The sequence below is a fragment of the Silene latifolia genome, chromosome X (assembly GCF_048544455.1).
Source record: "Silene latifolia isolate original U9 population chromosome X, ASM4854445v1, whole genome shotgun sequence".
In the NCBI taxonomy this organism is placed as follows: Eukaryota; Viridiplantae; Streptophyta; class Magnoliopsida; order Caryophyllales; family Caryophyllaceae; genus Silene; species Silene latifolia.
The window spans coordinates 20,361,684-20,376,044 of record NC_133537.1 but is presented as its reverse complement, the minus strand read 5'-3'; the positions used below and the strand labels follow the sequence as shown (position 1 = coordinate 20,376,044).

Below are 14,361 nucleotides of genomic sequence, written 5' to 3'. Positions count from 1 at the left end.
GGAGTTTATACCAGATTAATAGTGAGTTTATGGATGAATTGTGGATCGTTTTCTCAATGAGGATTGAGGAGTATTTATAGACTTTCACCTTTTGTCACATAGTGGCCAGTGGCCAAGTGGCTAGCAGTGGAAAGATCGTCTTACCCTCGGCCGAGGACCCATGGCAGTCGGCGGACTGGTTGACTCCATGCCGAGGGGTCTTGGATATGAGTACGCGGATGTGCCTCTCGGTCGGTTAGTTGCGGACCGAGACCCAGTGACAGCCGACCAGGCTATGTCTTGTTAAATTTGTCTCTAAGTACGTTGACTTAACGTGGATATCTTTGACCTTGCTCAATATGTTGACTGATCGTGGCCAGTGCGAATATATGCCCATCACTAACAACCAATTGTTACCCTAAACTATTTGATAATCACACCCTTAATAGTCCAACTCGATCTAAAAGCAACAGACGCCAAATAAACTTGATTTGAACTAACCCGATACATATCCAATTCACATAACCTTCGTGTACAATTGTACGAATCTGGATCCTCTGTCTCATTTCCGTTAACCATCTTGTGTCCCACTACCTTTATCTTCGGACACATAATCTCTTATATTATATTTACACAATTATTTTTAATATTTAAAGCTTATATATATGTCCTACGGAGAACTAGTAAGACACAAGATGAAACACGGATATGAGATTATGATTATGTGAATTGGGACTCCCAACTATACAAGTTTATGGGCCAAAAGGGATACATACAATTACCTGGGCATCTTGGCATCTACTTACAAATTACTAGCAACTAATTTTTTGATTCCAAGAATATCTCCCTCTCTTTATAAATCTCCCATTTCTCATTTGCACTTGTTTCCCTACCATTTTTCTTACATTACCTAACTCTTCCTAATCCACTCTCTTTACCTTAAATCCTTTGTTCTAAACACAATTAAGAGGTGTCCCACATTCTTTATTCTTGACATTTCTAAGAAATTCCCTTCTGGGATTCATCTCAGCTGGGCATTTCTTTCGGTATGTCATTTATTCATTCTTAAGTCTTGTTTAAATCCGTTTTGAGTGTCGTCTTAAGTTATGACGGTCTTAACCAAGAATTTCTGTTTTATGAAAATATCATGTTTTTTTTTCTTGATTGACTTTTTATTCTTTATCTGATTCAATCATTACATTGAAAACATACATTGTTACAGGAATTCAAAAGATGGGATTTAAAGAACAAAATGGCAATGCTGTTGTTGAAGAAGTTCCAAGATCAAATTTTTACAACAAGGGAGGAAAAGGGAAGAGACTATGGAAGGTGGTGAAATCGGCGAAAGCGAAAAATGAGAATAAGAAAGTTGAAAGATCATCAAATTGTTATAACAACAACAATGGTGGAAAAGGGAAGAGATTATGGAACAAGGTGAAGTATCAGCTAGTGGAGTATCATTCAGTTCCTGGTTATTTAAGAGATAATGAGTACATTAAGGGACATTACAGAGCTGATTGGCCATTAAAGCAAGCTTTTTTCAGCATCTTTACTATTCATAATGAGACCATTAATGTTTGGACGTAAGATCTTTGCTTCTTTTTATTTATTTGCTTATTTGATCTTTGTATTTTTATCGCAAATTCTTGTTTAAGACGGAAGTAACCTATTTTCGCCGTAAAAGGGATACATTCGTTTTAAGAGAGACTAACTGTTTTTTTATTGGTTATTGTGCGAATTTAAGTTTAGTTTTGATATTGGATTTTAGAATTGCTTTGTTTAGGAGTTGATCTTGTATAGATCACAATTTTCAACTGTCAATTTTGCACCTAAGATAATGCTTAGATCCTGAATTTCTGTTTCAAGAAGTTGTGTCACGGCCCGGATTTAATAACTTGTTCTTGATGGATTGATGGTGGTTGTTGGATCAATTACAAACACTTAAAAAGTCTTTTTGATGCTAAATTGATGGGTTTCTAGAATCGAATTTCCGTCAATCTTCATACATAGCCAAAGATTTTGTTTTCTTTGACTTTGGAATGAAATGGAATAAGACAAAAGTGACAGCCTAAATGATTTGCATTCCTATAACTGTTAATTATGGTTGGCCGGCACATATTTTTACATGGGTAAAGTTGCTTATATCCGACCCCTTTTACTCGATCATGACACTGCGGGTGGTGATGATTTAGATTCTCTCATGAGTATGAATAGTATGATTGTGCAACACAGTCTGTCATTAAGTGATAACATGGTTACAAAACCATATTAGATTATTAGGTGTCAAATATGACAAAGTGGTCCAATCTATGCTAATTGCATAATTGCAAGGAATAAAACACGAGCTCTATGATTTTACAGCAAACAAGTACTTGCAAGTTGCTGTGCTGCTAGGCTACTGTCAGAATCTGCAAGTTCAGTTACATTTTGCCTTTAGAATTGTACTTGTTGTTAGTTAATTAATGAAAATTAACAGGATGGTTTTAATATATGACGGCGTCAGTCCGTAGTTAATTTAGTTTTTTTACTGTGGAATTAGCCTTTTGCTGAGTTGATTGATCTTTGTTCTCAACTGAGTATGATGATAATGCAGGCATCTGATCGGATTCTTCTTTTTCCTATCGTTGACAATATATACTGCTAATAGAATCCCAGTGGTTGTTGATAGCCACTGTTTCCAACATCTTCCTGATGTTTTCCAAGGAGGAGATTTGCATCAGTTGCAAACGGATCTGATGACCTGCCTTCCTACATTGCCAACCATCTCTGACCTACATAAGATCCTTTCCGACTGTTTGCCCGAGCGCTTTTCTACTGAAAACCACACTGACTCCTGCATTTTGGTAACTTCCTAATTTCCTATCTCGCTAGTCCGTTATGCGTTAATGAGTTGGTGGTATTTGAGCAACGGAATATTGGAAAAGTATACTAAGATGTTGTCATTCCTAATGGACCAAAGACACATTATTCTTTGGTTCTAAATTGTTCCGGATTGAAGCGACTCATTATTCTTTAGTTCTAAATCAAGCCGGATTGAACCAAAATGGGCATTAAACTTATTACGCTTCTTTATATTGTAAAGACAGTCATTTGATGCAAATTTCATTTTGGATAACTACGAAACATGTTTCTTATTTTGTCAACAAGAGTAATGTTGTACTCATGACTCATCTAACCGCCTCTTACCCCCCAGTTGAACAAGCCACACCAAACTATTTGGAACTGGGCATGTTTCAAGGGTCTGTTATTGACTTATTGTCCCGCAAGGTTGAGTTTAGGGCTGGCAAAATTTGGGTGGATTTGCATTTTGCATCGTATTTGGGTTATTTTATTTGGGGACGGTATGAGGGTGAGGTCTTTCAAGTCGGGTTCAATTTTGCGTCGTTCTGTTGAACTGTAATACTCTACATGTAGCAGTAGTGTTGCTAATTATCGTGATTTTTTGCATTGTAGCGTATTATAAGTGATGATTTGGCAAACACAATAGCACCCCTAGCTCGGAGACCAATAACTAGGTGGCCATTCTTCGCATTCTTGGGGGGTGCCATGTTTTGCTTGTTAGCGAGTAGCACATGCCACCTGTTGTACTGCCACTCAGAACGCTTAGCCTACGTCATGCTAAGGCTAGATTATGCAGGAATAGCAGCACTCATCTCAACCTCATTCTACCCTCTAGTCTACTACTCATTCATGTGCTATCCCTTGTTCCGAAACATCTACATGGGCTTCATCACTGTTTTAGGCCTTGCAACTGTTATTGGCTCTCTCTTCCCGGCGTTTCAAAAGCCAGAGTTTCGAACCTTACGAGCTGTTCTATTTTCTGGGATGAGCATGTCGGGTGTACTCCCAATTTTGCATAAGCAAATCCTATTCTGGGACCAACCTGAAGCGCTTCACACAACCGGGTATGAGGTTCTAATGGGGGTGTTATACGGGCTTGGTGCCTTGGTATATGCCACGCGGGTCCCAGAGCGGTGGATGCCCGGGAAATTCGACATTGCCGGTCACAGTCATCAACTGTTCCATGTCCTGGTTGTTGCCGGGGCTTACACTCATTACAGGGCAGGGTTAGTATACCTCAAATGGAGAGACTTGGAAGGTTGCTGACTCGGTCGGTAAAGTCATATATTGTTGTTGTTGTTAATTCACATTATTGAATTGTATATCATTTTCATTATTATAGATATGATAAATTGTATGTAGAGAGGGGAAAGTGGAGGATGGTGTAGTGTAGATCATTCTTCTTGAAATGGAGATTTTTTTTTACTGTATGTATAACTGCAAAAGCATCAGCTTAACTATGGCTGTTGGAATATGAGTCATTGAGATGTTATATCAATGGTTTTTGATGATTATATGTGTGAATATACGCTTGGTGATACATTGTTATTCAGTTGCTCTAAATCAATCTCAGGGTTGCTTGGTGATACTATTCTTTTCACTGAGGTAGCCCATAATATGTGTCAAAGTTGTCAAACAGTTTGGTACAATATCAACACACTTTCTTTACAAATATGTTAAGTCGGAGGGAGTATTTCATAAATTGAGTTGATGTTTTAGCTTATAACAAAGTGTCTTGATGCTGTACAAAACTGTTGGAGAACGATCTAACCGTCAACTATTTGATGAGATTTAGAAAAATAATAATATTGTTGTATTAGAGGAAATGGAAGAAAATTGAGAGAAAAATTAGAGCATGCAATGGGCTAGCCCGGGCCGGTCTATTGTGCCTAGCCCAAAAATTAGCATGGCTCAGGCATCGGTATTCGGGCAGTCGTGTCGTGTCGTGCCGTGCCAAGTCCGATCCTCCATACCCCCGTGGCCCGGCCAACCACGGGTTCGGACCGTGCCTGGCCCGTGGGCCGGGTCGTGCCTGACCAGTAGGATGGCCCAATTCCTATAATTTTTTTAAAAAAATTGTTTTTTTTTAAAAAAAATTTGGATAATTAATATAATAATGATTTAAATGTTTATTTACTTAATGTATTTAATAAGTAAAATTAAATTATAATTGTTTATTTATTAATTTGGATTTTTTTAGGTTTATTCGTATATTTTGGTTGAGTTATAGTTATAAAATTTACGGAAAATTCACGTGTTACCCTCGAACTTTGCCGTTTTGCACATGGTATCCAACTTTTTAAGTTTGTGTACATCATACCCTCCATGTTTGATTTTCATGCACAACATATCTTTTTTGTCGCTGTAAAAAAAACTCAATTGCACATAACTCTTAGATTGGAATCCAGAATTCGGCTAATTTTTTTTCTTTAAATGATTATCTCGTCATATAATCTACAATTTTGAGGAAAAAAAAATTGCCGACTGACATTTTATAGGGTTTTTTTTTAACGAAAATCTCAAATCAAACATATTTTGGATCTTAAATTTCCGAATAACCATTTTCTTTTTATCAATTTATAGATCTCGAAAAGTTAATCAATTTGAAAGAAAAAAAAAATTAGTCAATTCCGATTTCTGGTCTATAATTTATGCTCAATTGAAAATTTTAAAAACGGTAAAGAGGGCATGTTGCGCTTGAAAATCAAATTTTAAGGATATCATGTACACAAACTTAAAACGTAGGGTAGCACGTGAAAAATGGCAAAGTTCAAGGATACCACATGAATTTTCCGTAAAATTTATTATAAATAATTAGTATGTAAATGGATAGGTGAGATAGTTTATTCGTACAACAACTCTCCTATAGGACCGTCCTATAGCATAGGACTGACCCAAAAGAAGAGAAACCCAAACAAAATAATTAAAATTATTTATATTTTAATTTTATTTTAACGACCCAATATTTTATGAAGAAAACTAACATCTCTAAATATACAATTTATCAATATAAAATTTTAGATTCTCAAATAAAATAATTTCTACAAGTTTATTAACTAATTTATTTGGGTTTTTAGTTATTGGGCTAGTCTTATAGATAAAATGGTCTCACACAACAATTTGTGTTATTCGTATATTTCTATTGTCAGCTTCTCTCATTCATCCCCAATTCCCCATTCACAAATTCTCATTGAAGACATGACATATCCGTCACAAGCTTGTGACGGATACTTGTGACGGATACCATTTTACCTCACAATGTACCCACTTTTTCTCTCTCTGCAACACTATTCATGTGGTCCCATTTCTCCACTAACCCATTTTGTTACCATTTTATCTCACAAAATATCCGCCACAAATGGTAACCCGTCACAAGGGAGACCAATTGTTCCCCATTATGGGCTTTGCTTGAATAATAAGCCGTAAAAATATAATTTTGATTTACTTCAAGAATGACAGGTCCACTTTAATTCTTGGTCTTAAGTGTCACACACACACACAATAAATAATACTCCCTCCAATTTAGCCTAATGTTCCCCTTTCATTATAATACTCCTCATATATATTAGAGAAAGGGGAACTATAGGCTGAATAGGAGGGAGTAGTAGATTATAATTCTTCTATTTTAGTCAATTCTATACATTTGTTTTATACATATATATCAACTAGTATTGATGCCCGGCTTCGCCCGGGCTACCTTTACTTATCATTAATGTTTTTTTCATTAAATAAAATTACTTAAAGTTACATAACCCATAAATTTATCATCAATATATTTTTCTATGACATATCCTAAAATTACGATTAAATAAATTTTGAGACAAATTCACTACTCCCGCTATTAATATTTTAGTCTTATTAATGAAACAATAGTAATAACATTTCACTACTTGCCCGTAATCATTGTTACTTTCACTACTCCCGCCGTACTTATTGTTACTGTCACCACTGCCGCGTTAATATTGATAATTTCACTACTCTGACCGTAATAATTGTTACTTTTACTATTGCCGCATTAATATTGATTATTTCACTACTCCCGTTATTTCTACCACTTTCACTAATCTCGCTGATAATATTGTTACTTTTACAATTCAAATGAGTGATTATATATTTATATAAATATATTACATATATGCATTAAATCAAATCGAAAGAATCGTGCAATATTATATATTATGGAATCTAACTTGAATTATTTATAACCTACTTATATTATATTTTTGTACTTATTTTAAGAAAATTGACCATCTTAATTAATTATTTTATTTTAAGGAAATTGACTATCTTAATCAATTATTTTATTTTAAGGAAATTGACCATGTTTAGGAAAATTACCAAGCTTCTATATAATTTAATTTTAACCAAAACTATATAATATTTGCATTGAGATCCCTTGATCGGGTCCATCACACGGTGTTAGTGATTTAAAACTATATAGTATAATTAATTTGTATAACTTCTTTTAATTACATTGAAGTCCCTTGGTTTCTGGAATTAATATATAGTATTGATGCTCGTTTTTTTTGTTCATATCTTTAGTTAAAAATTATTAAAAATTGTAAAAATTTGATATTATAATGTACTCGATAAGACAATTGAAACAAAATTTCACTTGACTATCTTTTACGCTACCTAAGTAATGAGGGAAAGTATACTAGTACTGCTTTTTGGTATGGGATAGGAAGAACGGAGAAGAATGGGTAATGATGTATGCATAATGCATCTACCATCCGGCCCACGGGCATATAGCCCATGTGAATTGTGAGTGCTTTCCCTCATTACTTAGGCAAACCCAATTGAAATCAACGTACGACTGTACGAGGGCATTATTACATTATTGAAATCCCGTACATTACAGTTGGTCTGTTGGATTATTTGGGCCATATACAAATCATTTTGAACTTTATACTGTCTTGTCTTCTTTGTTGCCATGTTGCTCAATGCTCACTGATATTTTTTTAAATCGCTATTTGCTTTAAGAATTCGAGATGTAAAGTATTTTAAGAACAATCAATATATATATAAACTAATGTAATAGCACTACTCAAATAATGCCTCCGCCGACGAGGGTGCTCTTAAACATTAATATCAATTAGGATTATTTCACAGGAATAATCCAACCTATGGCTGTTCCACCTATATTAATCCATCCTTTACAATAATCCATAATAATCCCACCTATTACACGACTTACCCAATTTGCACCAATGTGAAGGGCTACCTGTTAAACAGGTAAACCCTAATACTAATGAATTAAACCTGTCTTTTTTTTTTATTTTACATTCAATCTTCCACAACACACTTCACCTTGTCTCTCTCACTTCCCTTCTTTGACGCCATTAATCTCTTCACTGTCAAGCTTCTAAAAGACGCCATTGATCATCCTCATCTGCGGCATACGCCATTGATCATCTTCAATGGCTCCCAAAGTAAGTTTTCCATCAAATTTAATAAGTGTTAGGTTAATTTGAAATTAACTCGCGAAATTAACTGTAATGTTGATGTTAATTGGGCAATTTTTTCATCAAATTTATTTTTAATCTTGTTAATGTTGATGTTAATTTTCAATTGAAATTAATTTTGACAAATCATTTTGTTTGTTTAACATTGAATTAAATTAGAAAGCCTAATGTGTATATAATGCTGTTTTAATTTAGGAAAATCATTGGCAAACTGTAACCTTGAAATTGTGGTAGGGAAGTTCTTTTGTTAAGAATGATAAGGGTTTGAGTTATAAGGGTAGGAGTTTTAGGACTATTAGTGTAGATCCGGATGAATTATGTTGGTTTACTATACTAGAGGAGGCTGAGAAATGTGGGAATTTTAAGAGAAATGTTGATGGTATCTTCTATATGAACCCGGGTGTTGGCTTGCAAAAAGCTCAAGATGATAAGGATCTTTGGAATAATTTGTAAACCGCGACAATTAGTAGGATGGTTGAGTGTTGGTTAGTTGTTGAAAGTGATGTGGAAGAGGTAATGAATTTAATAGTGTCACGGGGGACACTGCAAGTATAGTCAACCCTCCCCAAAAATTGACTCCTAGAAGGAAAACAGTGGCTTACAAAAAAAATGCAAATGCTTCTCATAAAGGGGGACCACCTAAGCCTTCTCCCATTTCCCGAAACCCTAAGGGAATCTAATGACATAGCCTCCAAAAAAGCTACCACTCATAATGAAATAGCCTTAAAAAAAGCTACCACCCCTTCTCTCACATCTTTGAATACATTTACTTCGAGACTTAGGCGAAGAAATGAACCACCTCCAAAAATCACTCACAATACTACCCAAGACACTTCAATAAGCAAAAACAAAGGTGGTTTAGATTTCACTCAACCTTCTCATGATTTCACTGAAAACTCTTTTGATTTCAATGACATAAGAATATCGGATCTCTTTGACTCTTATGAAGAAAATGCGGATAAAGTCGGTTTGTCTTATAACTTTGATGAGGAGTGGGATGACTTGAGTGAGGGGAGGATCCTGGTTATGAACCCGATTTTTGAGGAAGGTGTAAGTGATGAAGAGGATGATTTGAGTGAGGTTGAGTTAGTTGATGAGGAAGTTCCCATAATTGAGCATGAGGATTTATATGAGGCAGTTGAGAACTTTATTGAGAAGGAGGATATTTTGTTGAGTGATAACTCAGATGAAGAGTTGAACCAAGCAAGGGAGAAAGTGAAGGCTTGGAATGTTAAGGCTCTAAAAATAGCAAAACAATTAGAACTTGAAGCTGGATCTACACTCTTACCTGGTCAAGAAAAAGAAGTTGTGAAAGAAAAAGTGGTGCAGGGTAAAAACAGTGGACCTAGTGGAAGAGTAAGTGACTATGATGATAGTGGTGATGAAATACACACACCTGTAGAAAGTGAAGAAGATCCTGTGCCAGGTAAGAGGAGAAGGTCAACTCTCCCAGAAGTGAATGAGAAAACATACTTTAGTAAGTTGAAGTGGTGTGTGGGGATAAAATTTCCAAATAGAGATCGATTCGGAGACGTGTTACTAGATATGCGAGCTCAAGGAGAAACCTAACATTTGATGTCAGTGACAAAGGAAGAGGCCAAAGACTTGGGGTGAGGTGTTTACCAGGCTGCCCATTCAAGTTATATGGTAGCTGGGATAACACACTAGCTTGTATACTGGTGAAGACTGTAGATCCAAATCACACCTGTCACAGAAATATGGAAAGTAACAGGCAGTTGAAGTCCACATGGGTAGCTAAGCAATTCTTAGAAGTCTTTAAAGCAAGGCCTCACTGGCCAGCTAAGGATATCATTGAAACTGTGAGAAGGGCTTACAAGGTTCTAATTAAAAAAAATTTTGCTTACAAGGTCAAGTATCATGCTCATAAAATGCTACATGGTTCAATGAAGGAGCATTATAGCAAGCTTGGTAGTTATTTGCAAGCTCTGTCAGAAGGAAATCCAGAAAGTGTTTTCAAATTGGAAACAAATCCTAATGTGACGAGTAGCATACCTGTTTTTCAGAGATTATTTATCTGTTTTGATGCTCTCAAAAAAGGATGGCTTGAAGGATGTAGGAAGATCTTATGTATAGATGCTTGCTTTTTGAAAACATTTTTGGGAGGGCAGTTGATTGGGGCAATTGGTAGAGATGCCAATGAACAAATGTACCCTCTAGCATGGGCTGTAGTTGAAGGAGAAAACAATGACTCCTATGAGTGGTTTTTTCAGCAACTTAAGGAAACACTTGGAGAGAAAGATGGAAATGGGTGGACAATCATTTCAGATCAACACCAGGTATATTTTCATCTTACAAATGTTCTTCAATGTTCTAATTATCCTTACTTAAAACAGTTTGCCTCTACTTTGTATAATGGTGGTGTGTTTATGTTTTTAATGATGCAGGGCATATTGACTGTGGTTGCCAAGGAGCTCCCCAAAGCTGAACATAGACATTGTGCCAGGCACATTTTTGCAAACTGGCACAAGTCTTATAAGGGAGATGAAATGAAGCTATTATTCTGGTCTTGTGCAAAGGCATACAACAAGGCAGATTTCAATGATGCCTTAAATGAAATGAGGGAAGTAGATCACAAAGCTGCTGATGCATTCATGGCCTGTAATCCCAACCTATTCTGCAGAGCATTTATCAGTACAGATACAAAGACTGATGTCATTGTAAACAATATGGCTGAAACTTTCAATGCATACATCATAGAAGCTAGGGCAAAGCACTTGATCTACATGCTTGAAGATATAAGGTGTTCCATGATGGAGAGACTAGTGTGGAAGAAAACAGAAATGCAAAAAAAGTCAGGGACAGTGTGCCCTAGAGTTCAAGAGAGACTTGAGTTAGAAAAAGAGAAATCTGCAATGTATGAAGTCCTGCCTGCATCTGACAGAAAATTCCAAGTGAAACTTGGAATTGATGAGGTAAGTGTTGATATTATTGACAGAACTTGTACCTGCAAGAAATGGGACTTGACAGGTATCCCTTGTAGTCATGGGGTGGCTGCCATCTTTTACATACATGGACAAGCAGAGGATTTTGTCCATGATATGTACAAAAAAAATGCATATTTTGCTGCATACAATGGTTGTATCAGTCCATGTCCAGGTGAAAGACATTGGACTAAGATTGATCTACCCTTGAACCCTCCACCAATTAAAGTAGGGCCAGGTAGGCCAAGGAAAAAGAGAAGGAGGGATCCACATGAGGATCCCAAAAGAAGTGGGAAGTTGACCAAACATGGTTTACAAATGACTTGTTCAATTTGCAAGTCCACAACTCACAACAAGAGAAAATGTCCTGACAAGGACAAGGTCATGTCACCACCACCTAAGAGAGGTAGAGGAAGACCTAGGACAAATCCTTGTGTCAGGCAAGATGTTGCAACTGCCTCTACCACCCATCATGAAGCTACTGCACAACCAACAAGATTGGGGAGAAGTGGCAGGACAATAAGAACAGGAAGAGGTGGTGGTAGGGGTGGAACAGGCAGTGCTGGAGCAGGTAGAGGTAGAGGAAGGGTAAGACATGTACTTCAGTTTATGTTTATGTTTCAATTTCAGTTCAATTGTCATGTTAACTGGCTGTTTAAGTTTCTAATTAATTGTTCTCCTAATTTCAGGTACCACAAGGGATGGGTGTTTTGTTTGATGATCAAGGAAATCCTTTCACCAATCCTCCAAGAACTCAGAGAGGCAGAGGCAGAGGACAGAGAGGCAGAGGAAGAGGTATATTTAACTGGTTAAGCTCAGGTGATCAAGCTTCAACAAGTCAGCCTACACAATCTTCAGTGAACCAGCCATGAAGTGTCCTGAAGTGTAGTATTTTGGAACCTGTTGTGCTATGTATTTTGGAACCTGGTTGTGGCGAAACTTTTTGTGCAATGTTTTGGTTTGATGCATTCAAAGACTGAGTGTTGTGTACCCAGTTTATGTAAACTTCAGAATTCTTGTATCATGTATCAGACAAGTTTATTTTGCCAAGGTTATGTAGTACTCATTTTATGCAAAGACAAGATCTTTTGAAGCAATGCCAACATTTTCATTAATTTTCCTTCTTCAAAATACAACATTGAATGACAATACAAGCTAATTCAAACACTGGTTTTCCACACCCAACATAATGCAAATAAAATCCAAGAGACTAACAACATATTTACAGCTCTTTTCTCGCTTTTTCGATGTTTTGATATTTCAATTGTTAATTCCATGATATCCTTCTTCAACCTCGCTTTTTTCATCTCCAGTTTCTTCACTTTCTCTACCAAGTTCTTCTTTTCTATGTCTTCATTGTAATAACCCGTCGACATGCTTGAACTTCCCAACATAGCGTCTTCCACCAATTGAAAAAACCCGCAAGGATTATCCTACAAACAAACAACGAAAAAGAACAATTTCTTAACATAAATTACAAGGAACACATTCAATTACACCAATTAATTAGAAGGAACAAATTCAATTACTTACCGGCCAAAGGGGACACCCATAAAACTTTTTCCCTGAGTGTACTCGCCCCTTACCCACGATCTTCACCACTGCTTCCACATTATGATTACATAAAACCCTATTTTTGCCTTTGACAGATTGGGAATTAGATGAACTTATGTATGAGGAGTTCATTGTACAATTGAAGCAAGTTTCTTTGAAATTAAAAAAGGGGATGAAATTAATGTTGAAGAAAAAGGCAAATGAAGAAGAGGATGAAGAAATAGGAGAATGGAGAAAAAAGGGGATGAAGAAGATGAACTGAATTTGAAAGGGGAAAGGGAGGTTATAAGCTTAAAAGGAGGTTACCGGTTTTATCAGGTAACATAAGTAGGTAAGTGCAAACAGGGTAAGTCGTGTAATAGGTGGGATTATTATGGATTATTGTAAAGGATGGATTAATATAGGTGGAACAGCCATAGGTTGGATTATTCCTGTGAAATAATCCTATCAATTACTGTTACGCTATGAAATTGGATTTGGGTCGCGCTCCATACAAACGTAGAGAATTCACTTCATAACCAAAAAATACTTCATTTTGAGTGGTTATAAACAAATAGAAATAAAACATAAGAACCATTAGACATTTTATTGCTAATATATTTTAATTTGGAATATGCTTATATAAATCATGGGTTAAAATAAAAATTTGATGTAGTTCTTAACACTTCAAATGACATTAATATCTCTTCGCATAAATCGCACTTCTTTCATAAGAAAAACGTCAGACTTCTTTCATAAGAAAAACGTCAGTTATATAGATGTTAAGCTATTAAAAAAGATTTTCACACTCAATGTTAATATCCACTATAGTTTGTACCTTAATAAAAAATCAACTACAGTTGTATTTTAGCAGCACGGTTTACCCAATGTACACCAAAGATAACGGTTGCGGCTCACTGGTCATAAAAATATATATATATATATATCTCTTCTTCGCTCCTATTATTATAGTAAAATCCACTGATGATGTATTTTAGAGAGATAATATAATTCATAAGATTTTGTATTACTGATAATATTGTGTTGCGTGTTACATATTATACCGATATTTCAGATATTGACGAGATCAAAGATATACTCGGGTTTGAAGTGACTAACGATCTGGGTACATACTTGGGTATGCCGACCATTAATGGTCGCGTGAAAAAGGGTGAAAGGCTACTTTCGTTCATCTCGAAGAGAAATTCAATAAACGTTTGGCAGGATGGCAAACTAAACATTTATCGTTGGGGTAGATATTCCCCGATTAGTTCGGATTTAATTTGTGTTTTGTATCGGGGCATTGCCCCTCTTTTGCACAAAAAAAAACATATTATATGGTGAGGTATTTATAGTACCTCCCATCTATGAGAACCATAATCAATATCCGCTTTAAGTATATTTCCGCAATAAGTCTCCCTTGTTACGGGTCAAGATTACCCACATGGATAGATAAGACAAAAGTAAGAGTGCATAGTGAATCACAAATGACTTGTCTTTATCTACCTAAGTGGATTTTATTTTACCCGTCACATGCTTGTGATGGATATTGCCCGTCACAAATGAAAATTTGTAATATTTTCAATATCTTATTATTATCT

At 36.0% G+C, this 14,361-nt stretch overlaps 2 protein-coding genes across 2 annotated transcripts; both read left to right on the top strand.

The window, feature by feature from the left end:
- The first annotated feature begins 666 nt into the window (after positions 1–666).
- LOC141623104 (heptahelical transmembrane protein 4-like) lies at positions 667–4,334 on the top strand. The gene is made up of 4 exons (XM_074439169.1): positions 667–1,025; positions 1,202–1,562; positions 2,573–2,822; positions 3,433–4,334. Exons 2-4 carry the CDS (start codon positions 1,213–1,215, stop codon positions 4,084–4,086), a joined length of 1,254 nt encoding a protein of 417 aa, XP_074295270.1. The 5' UTR covers positions 667–1,025; positions 1,202–1,212; the 3' UTR covers positions 4,087–4,334.
- A 5,669-nt stretch (positions 4,335–10,003) lies between these two features.
- Positions 10,004–13,043, top strand: LOC141617004 (uncharacterized). Its single transcript, XM_074434173.1, has 4 exons — positions 10,004–10,582; positions 10,691–11,815; positions 11,917–12,022; positions 12,877–13,043. Exons 1-4 carry the CDS (start codon positions 10,004–10,006, stop codon positions 13,041–13,043), a joined length of 1,977 nt encoding a protein of 658 aa, XP_074290274.1.
- The last annotated feature ends 1,318 nt before the right edge of the window (positions 13,044–14,361 follow it).